Raw genomic sequence first — 22,031 nt, forward strand, 5'->3', positions numbered from 1 at the left:
TCTGTCTCCCAGGATGAAATGTATGCATTTTTATGATTTGTAAATTTTATTCTCTTTCGTATGTCATAGTAGAATTTGACATGTACACATTTGATCACACACACACACACACACACACACACACACACTTTCCTTTTCTGTCGTTGCTCAGACTCCTCTCACTTTCACAGCCTACCCGCTCAAAGGATGAGTGAACATGTGCTTCTCCATATGCCTCCCACAGACTTTCAGTGCATTCATTACTCAGAGCCTGGGGGTTGAAGAATGTTTGTACTATTTTATTTTTCCGCATAGTGGTTCATTCTACTGTACATTTCAAAATCTGTGGTAAGTTGGAATATTCAAGAACTAAGGTGCATTTCAGTGAGCATCTTCCCATCTGTTAACTGAAGGGTTTTATTATTAACCAGGTACTCAAGTAAAGTAAAATAAATGACAGTTATTTTATTCGATGAACAAGGGCTGTCTTAAAAACACTGATTGTCTCCAGTCAGTTTTCTACACTGCAAGCATATGAGGAATCTCCCCTGTTTTAAACTCTCCAATAGATACAGAATCCCACCGTGAAGGCAGCCTCCCTATGATCTTGCTCCTGTCTTCCAGCTGCCCGTCACTGTATTTCCCAGCAAAAGTGTCCATCAAAAACCCTCGCTGTACACTCCAGCCAGACTGTCTCCAGCTGTGTCACTGCTCATGGGTGACATGTGGATTGGAAAAGTTAGCCAACAAGGACATGTGTAACAATTGCTAGCAGCTGCTTTTCCTCTATAGTACCCTGAAGGGCTTCTTAGGAATCCAACACCCAAGGTTCAGGAAGGAAGTAGTGATGACCATGGTGTCTTTTGGAACCAGGCTCCAAATGGGAAAGAGTTAGCACAGTAAATGGAAAGTAACTCCAACTTCCAGAGATGCTCAGCAGCCATGGCTTTGACTCTGCTGGCTGAGAATTAAATTGCTTATTCTTCTTTCTTCATCAGCCACCCATGGAAGAGATTTTCTATCTATCTGTAATTGCCCAAATACCCAAGGAGTTACTCTTGTTTCCAGTGTTCAAGGCTTCACAAGGAAAGTCTAAAATGGTCCAAAATTTAAGTACAAAATGAAGAATTTTGTGCATCATGCAGTTATGAAATGTTCCTGACGCCATGCTAAGGAGGAATGTTTTGAATGTCTCATCTTTGATCCTTCTCTCTTTCTTATCTTGCTCTAAATGCAAAGTTCCTTTCTTTTCTTTTTTGCTTATCCATGTACATGCTAACAAATCAAATCAATTAGCATCATCTGTATTATACAGTGGTAGAAACTTTGGGTAATAGAAATCAAGTATCCCAAAGACACTTGAATCTAGATGGATGATGAAATGATTTAATTAGTGAAATATTAAGTGCTGAAATGTGTGATCTTCTCATAAATTTTTAATTTAGAGGCCACCATGAAGAGAATAATTTAGCAAAGAGTTTTCAGAGAAAGTGGAATTTTTGCTACAAATTAAAGGGTTGTGTCTTAGGGTTACTGTGATGAACCACCACAACCAAAAGCAAGTTGGGAGAAAAGCAAAGGGTTTATTTGACTTATACTTTTACATCATAGTTCATTATCCAAGGAAGTCAGGACAAGACCTCAAACAGGGTAGAACTCTGGAGACATGAGCTGATGCAGAGTCCATGGAGGGGTGCTGCTTACTGACTTGCTCCCCATAATTTGCTCAGCCTTTTTTCTTATAGAACGCAGGACCACCAGTCCAGGGTTATGGCACCATACACAATAGACTAGGCCTCCCCTACAACAATAACTAAGAAAATGTCCTATGCTTGCCTACAATCAGATTTTAGGCAAGCCCTTTCTCAATTTGTTGTAAAATGAGTAGCGGGCCGCTTCCCACCACCTGGCTAGCTTTACCCGAAATATTTACATGGAAACACTTAAACATTTAAACACTGCCTGGCCCATTATATCTAGCTTCTTATTGGCTAACTCTCACATATTAATTTAACCCATCTCCTTTAACGTGTATTGCCACTTGACTGTGGCTTACCGGAATGAGTCTACCCAGCATCTGTCTCGGAGAGGAGAGCCATGATGCCTGCCTGACTCTACTTTCTTTTTCCCAGCATTCTGTTCTGTCTACTCCACCTATCTAAATTCTGTCCTATCAAAAAGCCAAGGCAGTTTCTTTATTTGCCCAATGAAAGCAACACATAGAAAAAGACCCACCTACACCATCAATTGAATTCCCTCTCTCAGATAACTCAGCATGTATTGAATTAACTAATACTAGCCAGGACGTATGGGTAAAATGAGGTAATATAGAATCATTCACAGCTCCATGGATAAATGATGTCTTAGTTAACCCAGGATGCTATGTAAGATACTGGGATGAACATGAGTGTACCAATAGTCAGGTTCTGGTGAAGGCCTTCATCCATGTTGCTAACAGGAAAATTCTTGTATTCTTGTATCCTCATGGCCAAAGCAGGGCAGGGTAGTTCTCTGAGCTCTGCCTCTCAGAGCTCTAATCCCACTCACAACATCACTACCTCCCGACCCCATCTTCAGATGTTACCACATTGTAATTGAAGTAGAAACCTTTGAATTTTGGAGCAACACAAACATTTAGTTCATTATTACCAGTAAGTCAAGGCCGGTATTGGATGGGTACAAAGATGAAAAGGCCTGAAAGGTAATCTGAATAATTTCTGTTTCTACAAGTGTGTTCAAGGAAGCACTGCCTGCAACAGTGCCCCCAAACCTTAACAAGAAGCCAAATTTCTTAGAGAGACTTTGTTAGGGCACAGATTTCTGTGGCCTACCCCTGCAATTTCTAATAAAAGGAAGCTGAATTATTTAAGCCAGATGCGATGGTTCATACCTATAATCCCATTATTTGGGATTCCTAGGAAGAACGATTCCTTGAGGTGGAGCAAGACTAGACGGTACTGTGAGGTGTGTTTTGGGCCAACCTGAGTGTGAGAGTGAGAAACAAACAGAAGAATTTCCCTGTATGCATTTAGCACATTCTCTCGTGCTGCTGCTTCTCATCTGCCGGAGATTGGCAGTTTCTAGATTGTCGGTTTCTAATGGCCACCCACTTAGGGAGTCATTGCTAATGACAGCGCAGCCAACTGCACTGAGGGTGCTCCTCTCACACTCCTGCTTCTACACCACACCGCCCCTGCCCCGCGCAGCTTATTTCCACAGTCCTTGGAGCCACTGCCATAGGGAAGGTCTGTTTCTCGGGTTTGCTATTACTGTAAGTTCGTCGCTCTTGATATGACTTTCATACAAGCCAAACTGGGGGATTTTAGGAGGAAAGGTGATGAATGCTGTTGATAACCCTGCTTTCTGATGCCCTGCTGCACAGGAAATGAAAGTAGTTCCCTGGGGAAGCTGATTTTCTGCTCAAAACTGATGACAGTTTAGAAAGCAGAAGCCTCTTTGTCTTGGAATTATTTCTCTTGATGACAATATTTAAGTAGGACACAGGGTGAGTGGTAGCATTAATTCTGATAATTGCATGTTGATTTAAGGATTTTCTTACTAAATAATTAGATCATGGCTAACCCTTCACAGAAGTTTTGAATTCTTTTAGTTTTATCAGCAATTTCAGTATAAAGCATTGTTCAAAGAATTCAAAATCCCGCTAGAACATCTTTCCCAAATAAGAAAAGAAGCTAATATTTTATACTAGTCACTTGTTCTGCCTTTAGTGGATGAACAAATGATGACATTCAAAAGAAATGTATAAGTGGTTTTCTTTTCCCCATGAAAAAAAAAGAAATAAAAATAGAGTTCTACAAAATATAGATGTAGTTATTTTGTATCAGTTTAAGGTTTGGCAGGCTACCAAGCATTAATTTACTTTTAGCTAGTTGAAATTAAATGTAATTCCTTCCCTGAGCAACCCTAAAGTAAACAAGCATGAAAGCATTTTCAGAGTAATCTGGAAGGAATTGACATTTAAAGAGGTTGGCATTACATCTTGACTTTAAGGCTATTAATTTCATAGACAGATTAACTTCATTACTCCATCTTATCTTGCATTTTGAAAGGCCTCTATCAGCTGGAGGACTGGACGCCAAGGGCCAGTTGAAACTACTCTTATCCCAGCCATGCTGGAAGTGGAACCTACTTCTGGAGACCCTGCTCCATGGTGATGGCCTCATACCAAGAATCCTGCTGAAAGGCTCAAGTAAGTATTTGTAGTTTCAAGAATGTCCTTGAAACAAAACAAGCCCAACAACAGAAAAATATCCCCAGTCATTGTCAGACTTGAATGAAACTGTTCTTCTACTTGAATATTGGACAAAGGGCAGCAACCAAACATGTACTGGCAGCCATGGGCTGTCACTGCAAAGGAGCTACTGACCTGCTAACCAACCTGACTGATCTATTTCAGGACTTTCAAGTAAAAGAATGTTTTTATATGGTGCTTTCAGTTACAAGTGCCAATTTATAAACAGTATCAGCTTTCATGGTTTGAGATGCCTGAGAAAACTGGAAGAAGGCAGTTACATGTTCAAAGGGCAAACCTGAATTAGATAGTAAATAAGTTACATTAGATCAGCACTTGGAATTTTAGTCTGTCTTGAAGAGTACTTCCAGTCGGCAAACTAGCAGCTACGGTATACAGTCATTTCCACTGTGGACAGAGAAGTAAGTGTCAAGAGAATTATGAGTGAATATTGAGGAGTAAGAAACCTTAATCCTCTTAATTAAAATGTCTTCCCTGCCAGTACTGTTGAGGAAGCGGCAAGGAGTGATGTGTGAACACAGTGTCGAGTCTACCACTGTGCAGAGTGTTCTCACCATTCCACATCAACATATGGATTCCTCTTCAGATCACACATGAATCCAGATAGCCAAGTCCACCACTAACCTCTGCAGAGCGTTCTCACCACTCCACATCAACATATGGATTCCTCTTCAGATCACACATGAATCCAGATAGTCAAGTTTCCTAAATCAAGTTCATTTTTGTCTAGTTTCTCACCACATGCAGGATCACATTCAAACTAGATGAGTTTTCCGATTTTTCGATTACACCCCATCAAGTATTCCCTCACATGGACCACAAACCCTTATCTGTGCCCGAGTCCCTCTGTAGCTTGGCTCCCTGGAATTTCTTATCTAGAGGCCCCCAAGCCACTGTGCTTCTCCCAGTGTGCAGGAGCCCGTTTCTGTTTCAGATGCATGAACACTCTTTATCTTGGCTTCTTATTTCTCTGAACTCCAATGCTCTCTGCTGGCTTCCTGTTGTCACTTTTATATGTGAATGAGGGAAATGTCCCTACATGCTGCCAGCCCATGGATCTATAAGTAAGACCATGGCATTCCCTTGTCCAAACTGTTCCAGTTATTTCGGGTAAGTTTTTGGTCTTCTTACCACCACCGGGATCTCACCTGGCTTTTCCTCAGCTCCCCACTCCTTGTTAGTAGATTTTCTGCACCATGAAAATAGATTTCTCTGCCAACACACAACAAGTTCATTTGAGCCAAGCAATTCCCCGGTAAGTTCTACAGTCCCAGAGTTTGAGACTGGAGAAGACATACGTTCAAACTAAAGCAAGGAGACTATAGGTTATAGGTGAGATGATATGATATATCCACCACAAGGTGGGTTTGTGCCCAAGTATGGTAAAAAACCGAGTCCTTTAGGGGGTACTTGGGTGGCCGGCAACTTCAGAGGAGGAAGCTGCAGTAGTTTCCAAGAATGTGGAACTGGATTTTTGGTGCCTTTCTTTGGTTCAGAAGCACTCTGTGTGGACAGGGTTTGGAGAGAGAGAGACAATAATGGGGCTTTCTGGATCATGCAGGGACAAGCTGTAGGTTTCAACTGAACATCCTGATCATTTTGGGTATATGGGTGCTGGTTCATATCTGGCTACTTCCTGCTGGCATGGGACAGTGTGGGAACACAGAGTTGGGAGTCAATGGGCTCATGCTCAGCAGGAGGTATGGGTAACAAAACATTTTGTTTAACTACCACCTGAAGACCTCAGGAATCCTGGAAGAAACAGAGAAAGCAAGGTGCTAGGAGGAAAAATAGACAAATTATTATTATTGGCCCTATGAATGTGAGAAAGACTGAAGAATGTCAGAAAGAATGGAACAGATGTACCCGGCTTGTATTGGTGAAGTTCAGACAACTTGTGGAGTGACTTGATATCAGTTTCCACCAGGCCAGATCTGTTGCCTAGTAGCAGCACTCTTTCCCCAGAACTTGTCGACTTGAAACAGCTGGAACAGATTCACACCTTGGTGTCCTTCCAAAGGCTATGACTTTTTTATGAACATTTTTCCTATGTCTAGAGAGCCTGGGTTTAGCCGAATGAAACACACCTTTAAGTCTATACTTAGAAGACAACCAAAGAAAATTTAAAATCTTGAGCTCGTGACTGAATAGTAAGTAGGCTTTGCTCTGTCAGTTTATCAGAACTCCACTCATCAATGCTAAAACTCTGAAGCTCCAGATTCCCAGCTTGACAGAAGTCTGAAACATCTTTCCACACCTTAAATTGTTTACTTATACCTGTGCAACTTGCATTTATACATGTTAAATCATTTTCTATGTTTTTTACTATGTTTTGATACACATAAAACCTGTTTATCCTTAACTATGAAGTCTTCAAACAAGTCAAACCTATCTGTGTTTTATGAAACTTAACTAATGAACTAACCGGTGGAATACCAACACAGTTGTAGCCTTTCGTTGGCGGGGACTGTTAAACTGGCCATCACTAGTCTAGTCGTCAAACACATCAGAATCCCAGAAGGATCAATTTCACCCGGGTAAGCAGAGAGGAAATGAAACAGCTTTCAAATCTATGAAAAATGGCAGGGAATTACTGGCTACCAACGCTGCTACCTCAGGTTCCTCCATGGTCACTGGGGACAGAGGACCCAGGATGACATCAGCTGCCAGGCCTAGAAGATCTGGCAGATTTTCTGGTGGAGCAGGAAATGGCGGGATCGGCCTACTTTGTCGAGGCCAAGCGAGCAGTCGACTCTCCAGTGTCCTGCCTGTCCACAGTCTGAACAGTGCCCTGGCAGTAGTTGAGGTGGGATGCACTTTTCCATATAGTGGCTGACTTTGCCACATTTAAATCAAGCTCCAGGTCAAGGTTCTTCTGTGCCCAACATCTCCTTTGGAGGAGATGGGATGCTTCCCGAAGCCAACATGATGTTCTCGCATGAAAATCTTTTTTATTAAACATTTTAAATGCCGTATTCTCAGATCTCTGAAGCATTTGAGGACCATTTTCTGTTAAGTATATCTAAACTAGTCAAATGTTGCTTATTTCTAGCTGCTGCTTTGGGGCTTAACTTTGAAACTGTATCTGAACATATCAAAGGATTTATGAGGTGACTGACTATTAGCTTGTGCCTTCTAAGATCAAGATGTTATAACTTACTTGTCTTAGAAGATTACAATTTTATAGCTTTATCCCTATTAAGTTTAGCCTTAAAAATAACAATTTCTGAATTTAAACTCTTTTAATATCAAGATACGACTCATAATCGCAGTCCACAAAGAGACTGAGGATTTTTCTGGCCCTTTTATAGTACTCCGTTATAGACCACAACATTTTCTGTATGACTCAGTTTTCTAAACTAGCTACAACTTAGCAATGATAGTAAAAGTAAGGAGGTTAGACATATACATTCCTAAATGAGTCTGTTAGTTTGGACAGACCTTAGTTAAGGAGGGGCCCTTTATCAGACTGCTTAGATCACTGTCTTGTTACATCATAAGATAGGAATACCTCAGTCTCCGGTGTTTATCTGTGGTCCTAAGTTTTAACTTTTTGTTTCTCTATCTATTAAGATCATCTATTGATGAATGAATTATAATGAAATGTCCTATAAATTTTAAAATGTCCTAGAACATTACAAATTTGCAATTTTAAGCATTTAAAAACTGTTTCTTAAAAATATTTATTTAAACTTTATAAAACTCTAAAATTTTCTTTTTAAGAAGCTTAAGATCTCTTAACTGTTCTTGTATTATCCAACTATAGTATTTTTTTATTTCAAGAATGAAGATATAAGAACACATCCATAATTTGTAAAAGGCAAAACCAAGTTTCAACAGTATAAACAAGTATAGTTATAGCAAGTATCTGCACATTAGTTAATTTATTAGGAGCTGATGACCTAGTCATGACTGAAGTCCATGAGAAGACAGGCATAGCTTATGTGCAAAGGCTGTGCTGTTGATAAGTAACTGGAGCATCCTCAGATCTTTTCTTTTAATTTCCCAAGTTCTCCTGTTATTTTATTCTGTTTATAACTTATAATTTTTTCTATTTTTCCTTCATTGGAAATAGATTTCTCGTATGATATATTCTGATTACAGCTTCCCCTCATCCAACTCCTTCAAGAACCTCACCACCTCCTCTTTCTATTGAATCTACACCCTTTGTGTCTCTCCTCAGAAAACAAGCAGGAATCTAAAGATTAATAATAAAATAAGATAAACTAAACAAATCAGAAAATGATGAAATAAACATATAAACAGAAAAACAACCAAAGGAAAAACACAAAAGAAGCATATATAGACACATGCACTACATACCAACACACAGGCGCTCAAACACAGGAATCCCATCAAAACACAAAACTAGGAGTCACATATGTGTGCAAGATACCTCTATGTTGTGACACAACATTATGAAATAGAAAATGCCTTCGAATGACATTGAATTCATTTTCTGTTGACCACTTACTACTCAGCATGGGGCCTGACTTTAACAATGGCTTGTATCCTCTGTGAAAATTCACTGTAGACAACTAATTTTTGACTTTTGAGTGGTTATCAATTGGAGATATCTTGTGGATTCAGGGTGAGGTCTGTGTTCACTTCTCTCATTAATGGGACTCTGACTTGCTCGGACTCATGCAGGCTCTCTGGATGCTGCCTGCCCTATTCTCTGAATTAGTGTCTTCATTTGGTCCTGCTGTGTTTATAAGATCTCATTTGTTTGTTGTTGTGATCATACGCTAACAGTCTTTAAACTGTTAGGGTTTTAATGTTCTTTAAACAGCCAATAAACAGCCTTTGTATCAGAGGGCAGAGATAGCTATAGGTACTGTCTGACCAAAATCAGTCATAAAGGTTTTGGAGGACCAAACACATATAGAGAGACACAGGAAGTAGTAGGGTAGGGCTTGGGAAAGATTATTGGTTTCTTTTGGATCAAGGAAGGAAAGAGAGAGAGGGAGAGGGAGGGGGGAGTCACTGGTCGCTTCTCCACCACTTCTCTGTTCATTCAAGTTCTTGCCCTGATATCTGACTCCAAGTTTTTATTGATAAAAATAATTAGATAAACACTTCATCTGATGTTCAATATGGGGCACTAGATCACAAGGCAGCTGCTCCTCATGACTTTGCAATCACTGGATTCACCACCACAACTGGTTTTCCTCCTTCCCCATTGCAGCTTCTCTACAGTAGTCCTGTACCTCAACCACTGTAGATGACTGGTCCCCAAATACTGCCAGAGTTAGCTGCTCTCTGCTGGCTGGCCCATCATTTAGCCATCCCACTTGCAGGCTTCTTCCACACATTCCCCTGTGTCTGCTTTTCAGGGAACTCACTCCCTCTCCCTATGAGTTGTGGGCTTTCCCCTGGACCATTTCCTCAGGACTCTGCCATGCCAGGTCAGCCACCTTGACACCCACTTGGGCTTTTGGTGCTGCCACCACCACATATTCTCAGTCCCTAGCTACACACAAACAGTTTCAATCGCCCTTAGCCAGGCCTTGCACCATCCGTGCTATTGGACTAGCCCTGTGGTACAGTGACAGCTGTTAACATCAGCAGATCTGTGGAGACACCTGAGAATTTTTAAGGGGGGTGGGGGTGGGGAATTAGCTTTTTTTTTCGGAAAAAGTTTTTAATCCATGTTAAGAATGGGAAACAGTATTTTGAAAAGGGAATTAGGTCTCTATGTGGTTTCACAGTGGATAGTTTGAAAATGGAAAGTTAAGTGAAGGAATAACCAACTTAGTGGAATTGACATTGCGTTCCTTATAGTCATTATTAGTTTGGTAATTCTTGTTTTATTCTTTAAAAAGTTGATTGATATCAGTGCCAAATGCTAAAAATTGACTGATAAGATATAATCCTTAGAAAAACCTGCTAATGAAACCAAAAAAATATTCACATAGAGACAGAGGAGTTTAGAGCAGAACCTACCACAGCATTGCAATAAGAAACTGAAGAGAAGTGGGTGATGGTTATTAGAAAACCAACTTTAATTTATCTAGTTATCATTCTAAAACAACTCCCAGATGATAGGCACACCCAGTGCTATATGGGAGTTAACTGGGATTCTGTAGAAATGTTAGATTTGAAGAGATGTAGGGAAGAAATAGTTTTGAATGACATGCATTTATTTTTTGTGAAGCCGATGTTAAATTCATGGGCAATCAGAACAGAATTTTTCCACAAGACTGGAAAGATTTAACTACAGTAGAGTAAATCTACTGTAGTGGAGAAAGAAGGCTAGGGTTGTAAAACAATGAAGTAGAGCTAGAGGTATAGAAATTTCTAGAGACCAGCTCCTCAATGAAGGCCAGTATGCTGATTTTCAAAGACAGTTTAAATTTAGTGATCACACTTTGGCCCTAAGCCATATAGCAGCTTTGAATGGTTGGGGCAGGGTTGAAGAATCAAGAAAGAAGAATGAGTCATTTACTAAAATTATATGAGGCCCAAAAGAAGTCTTCACTGAAATTGTTTTTCAAAGATTGACTTCAACTGTAAGTAGAATATCAGATCCAGAAATTAGACAATATTAATTAAATCTTTGGTTTTTGAAAATGCTAACTCAGAATGCAGAAGGGAGATTAGATCTAGGCAAGATCAACACCAATAGATGACTGAACAAGGAATACAGCTAATATTGGATCTCACACTTATGATGATACTTTTTTAGAAGTACTTTCTAAAAATCTTAAGAAACATTGAAAGGGCAGATGTTTTAATGTGGTAGACAAGGTCATCTGAAAATAAGATATTCTTAGAAATAATCATTTTTTCAGAGATAATCCAATGAGAAGATCCCAGCCTTGTGGAATGTTTCAGAAGGTTTGGTAAAAGTCAGCAATGCACTAATGAATGTAGACCAACAAGGGATAGACAAGATAATTCTTTGCCATCAGGAATCCTTTAGAGGCCCCGTTACATGCCCCAATATCAAATTTGTTTTAATAATTCCCTGTCAGAATTATAATACTCTTTCACAGTTCAATTAAAAGACTTAATGCTTTTCGATAAAATCCATACTGCTCTGAATGCCAGAAGAGCTTCAGTAGATAAAAAAAAATTAAGAGAGAATATAAAACAAATATTTGGTCAAACTTATATAAATAATCAAAGACCAAAGCTATAAATACAAATAAATTTATTGCAATTGAAGGTTTGGTTGACACAGGTTCAAACATAACAATAATTTCACCAACATCTTAGCATCCAGATTGACCTATTCAGGGCGTAAATATTCAGCTTTTAGGGAGTGGAACTTTATCTCAGGTAAAACAGAGTACAAGGTGGGCCAAGTGTATAAGACCAGAAGGACAGATAAGAAAATTAAAGCCATATGTAGCTAACATAACAATGAATTTATGATTTGTTACAATAATGGGAAATCCAGATTAACATTACTCCAATCTCAGAAACAAACATAAACTAAATATCCTTTCTGAAAAATACTAAAAGGTATTATCAATAGCAGTCACTGACCATTCAGTTTGTACAGAAGCAGGGCACAACAGTTGCTAATCTTCCAAAGGTACCAACTACCTTTAAGATGGTTAACTGACAAATCTGTCTGAATGTCACAATGGCCTTTGACATCAGAAAATTTACAGTCAATAGAAAAGCTGGTACAGGAGTAGCTATATGCTCAACATATTGAAGGATTGACCAATCTTTGAAATTCTCATTTATTTGACATTAAAAAGAAATCTGGAAAATGAAGACTGTTAACAGATTTAAAAGCCATAAATAAAATGAATCAATCCATAGGTTTCTTTTTTACATCCTGTAATTCCCAAGCCTTCTTTATTATCTAAAGGATGGTCTATTATAGTGATTTATTTAAAAGGTTGTTTTTTCAATATACCTTTATAACAGAATAAAGAAAAATTTGCCTTCGTTGTAGCTATTTATAATAATTCTCAGCCTGTTAACAGATATCAGTGGAAAGTTCTTTCCACTAGGTATGTTAAGTAGCCCTACCTTGTGTCAATATTTTGTACAACAGCCATTGAAAATAATTCATAAACAGTTTCCTCAATTGTTAATTTACCATTATATGGATAATATTTTACTAGATGATTCAGATGCAGATAACTGAGGAGAAACATGTTTGAAAAACTAAAGAAAAAATGACTTGTTGGGGATTATAAATTGCTCCTAAAAAATGCAAAGTGGAGATTCTATTAATTACCTAGGATAAAAGATAGGTTTACAAAGAAAACACAGGAAGTACAAATCAGAAGAGATCAATTACAACTCTTAATGATTTCAAAAATAACTGGCTATGACCCACAGTAAGACTAAATACTCAAGAACTAAGAAATTTATTTCAAGCAAACCTTACAAGGTGATAGTGACGTAAATAGTCCAAGAAAATTATCAGCTGAGACTGAGAAAGAATTGACTTTTGTAGAACAGAAATTAAGAATGCACATTTGAATCCAAAGTTTGATTGTATTCTAAGTATTTTACCTTCTGTACATTCTTCCAAAGGAATTATTATGCAGAGAGAAGAAAATACCTTAGAATGAAAATTTTTACCACACAAAGAGTAAAACATTAAAGACCTATGTAGAAAAGTTTCCTGAATTGATTCTAAAAGGAAAATTTATCCTTGTCAGTTAATAGGAATAGGCCCACCAGAAATTGTGGTGTCTCTTACTAATGCTGAAAATGTCTCAATATGAGCAGAAAATGAACGTTAGCAAAGAACTTGCAGTAATTTCTTGGGAGAGATTGCAACAAATATGTCAAAAGCAAGAGACTTCAGTTTATATATTGAAAAACCAATTGGGTCTATTGTAGGAGAAGGTTCCTTTGTTTCATCCCAGCTGCACCACACCAATCTGTAATAGGAGGAATGGGCTTTGTTCCACCGCCCGGCTAGCTTATACCCAAAATAACCACACAGATGCTGTATTAATTGAATTAATTATCTCCAGCCCATTATTGGATAACCCTCACATCTTGATTTAACCCATTTCTGTTAATCTATATGTCACCACGAGGTTGTGACTTACCAGGAAAGATTCATCATGTCTGACCTGGCAGCTTCATGGTGTCTCTCTGTCTGCCTTCTTCCCACCTTTCAGTTCTGTCTACTCCACCTACCTAAGTTAGGCCCTATCAAAAAGCCAAGGCAGTTTCTTTATTCAACCAATGAAAGCAGCACATAGACAGAAGAACCTCCTACACCATGGGTCTTCCTCACATTGAAAATGCTAACTCAGAGTTAAAACAAGGATGCTTGTTAAAGGAAGATCCAAAATTTATTTCTCATGTCAATAGGGCCACCTGCTATGGGACAGAAGAACAGAATAAAATTAAGGGACTATTGCCACTAATCTCAATTCTTTGATTTTATTTTGACTCTTTCAAACTTTCCTTAAGGTATAAGCACTATTTCAAAGTTTATAAGATATGTATTTAAGTTTTCTGTCATGATATCAATGGTCATATAGAGCACTAATTCTAGAAATAAGCTTCATCTAGCTTCTTATATGTGATTTTTGGGCTTGAGTTTGAAGCATATAACTAGGAATTTAGCTTTCTTACCTCATATACTTAACAAGTTGTGGTCCTTTAACATCTCCAAAATCTACTGCATATGAAATTTAAAATGTTTTAAGTTTCCTGCAATGATCCATGACCATTCCTAACATTGACCTTTGAAGACTCCAAAACAATCGCAAATCTACCTGAATTGTAGTAATGCCACTAAGCTGGTAAACACCACCAAAAGATCAGTTTGGGACTACAAAGTGCTCAGGACAATTTCAAGGAGACAACATCTCTGCTAGCTGAGATGGTCTAACCAATTAGGCTACTCCAGCCAGGATTTCATATAAGCCCTGCACTTTCCCATCAAACCAATACTAGACAATAGCTAGATTTTCTAGGACTTTACCATAACCTCAGTTTTCTCAGGGTCCCCTAAAGATGCTGTTATCCCCAGAAAACAGGAAGTAATTTTAAGCACATGATGCCCATATTCCCAAGAAGTGTGGTGGGTGGTTTTTGGTCTTTCAATGGATGTTTGTCATTGTTTAAAGGGGTTGATTACAGGTTGTTATTGATCATGGTAAGGGAAGTAACTAAGCAAAGAAAATTATATTCAGGGATCTCATTCTGAAAGGAAAAAAGAGAGATATAGAAATGATAGGATAAAAGGTAGATTATTGAATCTACGTTAAAACTAAAAGGCAAGTACTAGTCTCGAATATTTTACATTGTTATGATTTTTATATTGATACAAATTTAAGTTTATTTTTGTTGTACCGTATATATGTTTCTGCTTTTGTTTAAGGTATTATTTTCTAATTTTTGAAGTTCTATTATCACACATGTTTAAGATAATTAAAAAATGTAGGTTAGTAGTTAGCCAACTATAAGAATCAAATTTATGGCCATGTTCAGTTTGTTAGCAAGGTCATACAGATATATTTTATATACATAGATGTTCCTCAAACACTTCAGAGACCTACAGAATATGGAATTTAAAATGTTATAATAACCTAAGGTTTTTATGACAATAAGATGTGTCTGCTGTTGGCAGCACCAATTTTCTTCAAAAATGGATGATGGACATTGAAGAACCTTTTTATGGAGTTTGCTTTAATTTTGGCATAGTTAGACACTGGGCAAGAAACTGTCCTTGCCTCAACTGCTGACAGTATGCCATACAAACTGGACAAGCAGAACACAAAAGAAAGTGGCTACCAAATAGTCCTTCAAAATTCCTGCTTCACAGAAAAGTCTGCCAGATATTCTAGGCCTGTAAGACAAAGATAAATGTCCCAATGCCGCAAAGGAACCCTAGGTGATTGTCCAGGCAGCCAAATGACTCTGTCGTTTCTATAGTTTTTGAAGTTGTTTGCTCTGCACTTTCTGTTTACTCAGGTAATATAAATTTCGTGGATCTCTGATAAAATTGGATATGTAGTTACAGTTTTTCTTGTTACCAAATTCAGAAAAGAAATTCACAAAAGAAATGTAAAGTATATAAGGTTGGGAGACATAAAAGCTTAGGTTGTTTGTCTAAGAAAATGTTTTGATGTCTAAGATGATAGTTTTGGGTTCGCAAAACAAGATAAGATAGAAAATGAATTTGGTGCCAAATGTTGGACTCACCAAAATAGGACAGATATGAAGTATTTAGTCTTAATTTGCCAAATGTAAACACACTGGAAATTGTAATAATTCTTACCTGATAATTGCTTATTGTGAAGATAGATAGATAGATAGATAGATAGATAGATAGATAGATAGATAGATAGATCTTTACTCTGTTAGACCTTTTCTTTTTATTTAGACAAAAAGGGGGAAATGTGGGATATTATGATCACACTCTGACATTCCCAAGACTAGCAATCAAGTTTACATTGAATCAGAGGGTAGAGCTAGCTACAAGCTGACCAAAATTAGTCATAGAGGTTTTGGATGACCAAGGACAGATAGATAGAAACAGGATGTGGTAGATTGGGTAGTGGAAAAATTCTTGGCCCTTTTTAGATCAAGGAAGGAGAGAGAAAGATGAAGTCACTGGTCATTTCCCCACTGCTTCTCTGATCAGTGGTTCTTATTGGTTCTTACCCAATATTTGACTCCTGAGTTTTTATTTATAAAAATAATTAAATGAACACTTAAGTTTGTGTTCTCTATCTCTTCTGGCTCTTTCATTTTATTTACTTCATCTTCTGCAAAGTTTCTTGAATTCTGTGGGAAGGAATTTGATGGAGACATCAACATTAGGACTGAGTGGTCAAAGGTTTCTCATTCTCTTCACATTGTCTGCCTGTGTGTCTCTTCATCTGTTCCTATCTACTGCAGATAGACACTTCTCTGGCGATGGCTGAGAAAGACACTTATCTCTGAGAAGAACAGCATGTCATGAGAAATAATTTAATTGCTGTGTTTCTTTAGAAGAACAGTAGTGGTGTTTGGTTTTCCCCAAATCCCTGGCTGCTCTTGTCTCAGGCTCTTGGACAACCAAGCAGTATCAGGGAGAAGTTCCATCTCATGGAGTGGGTCTTAAATTCAATCAAATATTCTTTGGTTACTCTCATAAGTGGCTTTGTGCCACAATGGCAGTAGTACATCTTGCAAGCCAGTCATCATTTTAGATTGAAGGGTTTATTACTGGTTAGGTGTCTGCATTTCTCTTTTGGTAGCTATCAAAGTACCCTCTATTATCATGAACACTTGTCGTTGGGGTGAAGGCTCTCTTTAGGCAGCAGCTTGACTTCTCTACATTCAATATGTTATGTTGATGTTGTCTTCAGCAATAGGATCTTATTGTCAGATTATGGATGGCAGGTAATAGTCTTGACAGTGTCCTGGGTTGTTTGGGGCACTTTTGGGGCACTTTTGGTACTTTTGGGCATCGCTTTGAATAGAGGTAATTCATTTCTGTCACTGGAAACTTCATTTGTTGACAAAAATGTCTACTTGGACTCTGTCTCCACTGTTATTTGGTGATTTTATATATATTTTCTTCATATATGTATTCTAAACTCTCAGACAGAGTGGCTAAATGACATGGATAGTATTTGACAAATTTCAGAGAGTTACTCTGATATAATTATCAAAACTCAAGGGTATTATTCCTTAGAAGAAATGACCTCCTATTGATAAAGTTTTCCAGATGTAGAATAATATAAAACAATCAGAACTCATATTTTTCTTATTATACTAATGCAACTTAGTGAAATAAAAGAAAATTTACTTCTGAATAATAAACTAGATTTTTTAAACAAATCCACATTTTTTTCAAAACTGATGGCCACATCCTTATGTGTATCACGAGATGCTCTTTGGGAGAGACTTGCAGTCTCAGGTACGGTTCTTAAAGAAAACATTAGCATGTTTGCTGAACTTCCCAAATACAGATCAGTTCTTGTAAGTGCTATTTACTTTTTGTGTCAGCTTTGGTATTGTCCCATATTGAATTTTCCAACCTACCTCAAATAGCTTGAAGATAAAGTGGCAAAAACATTATATGTCAGTTGAGCAACCACTATATTAAACTCCTGTGGAATTCTTGTCATTTAAAGTTAGAAACATCATATTTATAGAATGTTATTAATTATTGTAATTATGATGTTCATAAAAGTAAATTTGTACTAATTTTTATAGAAATTATGTGTTTGATCACATGCTTATGAAAGCAAAACATTATTAATTAAACAAAATGATTTTTGGCTTCTCACAAGACATCTTCATAAGTAATTTCTTTCTGATTTACCTAAAAAATTTAATTTCATGTTGGCTCAGAAATTATTTTACTGAGATTAGATAGTTAGATAGATAGATAGATAGATTTATAATATAAAATGTCTGATAAGACATTTTCAACTGAAAGCTGAAGATACCGTTCCAAACTGAGATGTTTCTGACTTTATATTATATGGTTATCAAGAAAAGTTTTGTGCCAAGTATATTGTGTTTGAAACAATGGCAAAGTCTGTTTTCATATGTAAATATATGTATCTTATATACATATAAGTATATATCGTACTTGTATTTGAAACAATGCAAAGCCTTTACATACATACATGTGTACACACATATGATTTGCTGAGACCATGTGCCCTGCAAGGCTTTTACATGTAGCATCAAAAGAACAAAACATTTGGCAGTTTCCCAGTTGTCGTTTGGGAGGTTTTTGCTGCTAAACAATATTTGAATGAAATAAGACGAACATGCCTTTCTTTGCTTGGTGTCTCCAAAATAATCCCCAGTCACAGTTCTTGGCTTCTGGTGATAGTCCACCATCGTGTAATAGCAGTCTATCAAATATGTAGTATTTAACATGCCCCAGGCATTGGCTTTAAAAGCTTTAAATGAGTTTTCTCACTGACTCCTCATGATACTACTGTATGTTAGTACACTCCATTTAACAAAAGAAGAAACCAAGACACAGAGAAAGCTAAGCTGCTCAGATAACAGGGAGCAGTGCAGTACTGGACCCTTGTGCCTGGCTTCAGGAGTCTGCATCAGCCCTCCAGACCACAAGGGATCAAATAAAGTTACAGAATGCATAGCAAGTTACAGTGCTGATGAATTCTAGGGAGCACTCAGCAATCACAATAACAGATAACGGACTTATTGTGCTTTATAAGATTATAAAATGTCCAGCAATAACCAAGAAATGAATCTGGAAAGACTGCTAGCTAACTTTTGGCTGGTACTAGTGCGCAGCAGTTGACCTAAAGTAGAAGGATCAGTTCAAATTCTCTTGCCATATAGTATAATTTCCTGATATTCTAATATAAAACAGTATGGCAGAAGCTAGCTTAGTGTTTTGTTGTGGTACACGTGTGTGTGCGTGTGTGTGCGTGCGTGCGTGCGTGTGTGTGTGTGTGTGTGTGTGTGTGTGTAATCAGAGCCCCATTCTAGGAAATGCCTTAATGTGCAAATGGGCTCCTTCTCCGTATCCTTAGTTCACCTAACACTGATGTCATTGGCTGCATTTGCAATAACGACAATTGCACTACATGTCTCTCACTGATCAATTTTTTTTTTAAAAAATTGGATTTGTAACATGTTCTTACTGAGAGCAGTATGAGTACCTCTGTGTTTTTATACTAGTGTTTTTCAACGTCCTTTCTGGGAAGGACTAATGTACTAGCATGGAGATATCAGTGGATGCCAGAGAATCTGTATAGTCTCAGAAACAGCTATCGTCCAGGGTGGGCTCCGTCTACAGAGATGTGGGTATTGATGCTGCTGGGTGGTGACAGTCCGATCATATCAATCAAGTTTTGTTGTTGAGGCACAAGAACCTGGAACTGAGACTGCTGTTAGAGTTAGAGATTCCAGTTAATTGGCTTTTGGCTTTTGACAGGCTCCAGGTGATGTTGCTCCTGCTAATGGTACCCACAGGTCGTTGAGCAGCAAAGCCCCTGGGAGGTGCAAGGGGGCAGAGACAGTTCACCATTTGATCTCCATTTTCTGCCGAGGTTCAGAGTGAACACCTTGCAGATAGAATGTACGTACACTACAGCAGAAAAAAAAATTGTTCTGGAAGCTCAAAGACTTGATCTGAGTTTGACCTCTGCCAAACACAGTAGGAGATCACCAACTACCATCATAAAATAGTAGACAAAGAAATTTTCCTTCTTTTGGATGTCTATGTGCCTAGCAAGGTATTTCCCTAGCAGTTGTGATGTAGATGAAAACTAGGTAAAGCAAATGGTTTCAAATTCTCTTACTACTCCTTCACAAATAGTTTGGGACATCAGCAGTATGGGTTTTGTTAGATTTCACACACAGAGAATCAGACCTAATCTTGCTTGACAGTGACTCCGATATTTTGCATTCCATCTTTTTAAGGGTATTTAAAATGTCTAATATGACTACAGGAACTAGGTGTTCTTTGGTAGTTAATGTACTTCTAGATTAATGTGTAATGGGATTGGGCATCAGACTACGAGTGCTCCTCCTATTAGGAGTTTTTCCAGCATCGTTCTCCTTAGCGACTCAATGTGATCTAACATATCAGTTCATTTGTGACCTTAAATTATTAGAGCTACTGTGCAAATATGGAAACACATGCAGAGAAGTTGTATAATTTTTCCACATGATTTTTCAAGTGATCCTTTTTTAAAGGAAATAAGAGCCCTTATTTTCTGAAAGTCTGTTGTTTCATGTGAATTAAAAAGATAACACAATGCTTTCAGAGATGAGTCTTTTTATAAAAGGTGAGTTTCTGGAAACGATCCACTTGGTTTTATAACTGAGTTCTCTATTTAGAGGGCATTAAGTAGTATTAGGCACTGTTAGAGGCTGTAACTGTCAGCATGGGCACATGGAGATCACCTTCATATAGCTCAGTTTCCAGGGGTTTGATTGCTGCTGAAAAGTAGAAAGCACAAACCTCATAAAGAAAATGAATAGAAATCAGAGAAGCTCAGCTATAATTAGGTCTTGGGGTGCTGTTCTCAGACAGGATCCGGGGGGACTGAGTGTTAAATACAGTATTTTTAAACTACCTCCCGTCAGGTTCAAATTTGATCTTGTTTTTCATAGTGAGCTCTGATGTGACACTGAAATTATGTACTCTCCTTGAAGTTATTTTTAGGTGACATCGTCCTCCCCTTGCCATGGCTGTTTATTGGTCTACTGTTCTGGATTTCCTTGTTCTGAATGCTGTATGTTCTGCCCTTACATTTCTCATCTAACATCTTTGCCTCTTCAGTGCTGTTACTGTCTGGTTGATCCAGCATCCCTGAGCACATGGTTCACTCTTCTATAATATTTCTGCCAAATCCCGCAGTGAGTTAGCAGGAGCTTTTCACTAGCATCTTAGAGGAAGTAAAAGGTATACATCCTTGGAAAGCAAACGCTGGTGTGTAGCGGAGGTGTAAACCTGTGTTAGCTGCGTAAACACTCTGCTGATGCGCATCCTTTTCTGAAGCAGTAGCAAGGTCAGCATTGAAAGGAGCTGAAGATGGTGTGCACTCTCTTCATGCATTATCAAAAGGGGTCTGGTTCAAAATCTTATATTCATTTTACTGTTTAAAGTATTGATAGAAGAGATGAAAGTTAAAGTAGCAGCTTTATTACTGGATATCCTTGTTGGTAGGTACAGGGTCAAAGAACGTGGCTTCAAAAGTGCCAATACTGAAGTGCCAAATCCAATCCCTGTCCTCCCCCGGCACCCTACTGACTTCTTTCCAGTGCCTTGCTCTGAAAAACCAAGTTGTCTTGCCTTGGCAAAATATGTCTTAATTAAAGGAAAATCATGGTTAAAAGGAAAGTCCTCATAGTCAGGCATACCACAGAAGAAAAAAATAGAACAAAACACTGGTTAATTCAACCAGTGTTCCTGGCCTGAGACTCCGTCCCTAGTATGGAGGACAAGAAGGGTGGAGAAGCTACCAAAGGGATTGATTGTGGAAGACAGTGAGAGACAGGACAAGGCAGATGGTGTCACGTTCGAGGATTCTCCTGAGTAATGACATATATTTACACAATGATGCTTTAGGTACACAGAACTTGTTGATTGTAACATGAGGGGGCCAGCTTGTTGGGGTTTCCCGTCCAGCCCGGTACCCAACAAACGGCAAATCCCAAAGAGAATCACACACAGGACTCCATAAGGTTATAAACTTATTGGCCCATTAGGTCAGGCTTCTTGTTAAATCTTATAACATATATTACCCCATTATCCTTATCTACATTAGCCACATGGGCTCAGTACCTTTCTCAGTGTGACAGCTTACATGTTGCCTCTTCGGTGGTCTGCGCAGGAGTGGCGGGAGTTTCCTGCTTCCCAGAATACTCCCAGTCTCTTTGCTCCACCTCTACTTCCTGTCTGGCTTTCCCGCCTATACTGCCTGCCTGACCAATCAGCGTTTTATTAAACGCTGATTAATAAACTGTCTGTCAGACAATTTATTAATTGTCTGACAGAATACAGACAATTCTCCCACATCAGTTGATATTTTTTTATTTGATCTCTTTTCTCTTCTCTCCTCTCCTTTTCTCTTCTCTCCTCTCCTTTTCTCTTCTCTTCTTCTCTGACAGAGTCTTGCTCTGTAACCCCAACTAGATGATCTCACTTACATCCTCCAACCTCTGCCTCATCAATTTCCATTTCTTTCACTACTGAAGACATTATAAAGACATATCTAAAGAATTTTATATTGGATAAACCAATGTCTTACCCAGAGGCAGAAGAAAGGAAAGGGGGGGGGAATGAAAGAAAGGAATATACCTGCATTTGGAAGAAGAGGAACAAAAGGAAGAAGTAATGCCCCCCTTC

General features: G+C 38.3%; 1 protein-coding gene across 6 annotated transcripts in view; it reads left to right on the forward strand.

The window, feature by feature from the left end:
• The window catches only part of Kiaa0825 (KIAA0825 ortholog), a 460,826-nt gene that overhangs the window by 165,624 nt on the left and 273,171 nt on the right, over nucleotides 1-22,031 (forward strand). For all 6 annotated transcript variants that reach the window (XM_048424217.3, XM_048424236.3, XM_087896747.1 and 3 more), the window contains one exon: nucleotides 4,050-4,189. In XM_048424217.3, the coding sequence (XP_048280174.3) occupies nucleotides 4,050-4,189 (140 nt within the window). The remainder of the gene's footprint in view (nucleotides 1-4,049; nucleotides 4,190-22,031) is intronic.

The sequence above is a fragment of the Myodes glareolus genome, chromosome 15 (assembly GCF_982192425.1).
Source record: "Myodes glareolus chromosome 15, mMyoGla1.1, whole genome shotgun sequence".
Classification (NCBI taxonomy): domain Eukaryota; kingdom Metazoa; phylum Chordata; class Mammalia; order Rodentia; family Cricetidae; genus Myodes; species Myodes glareolus.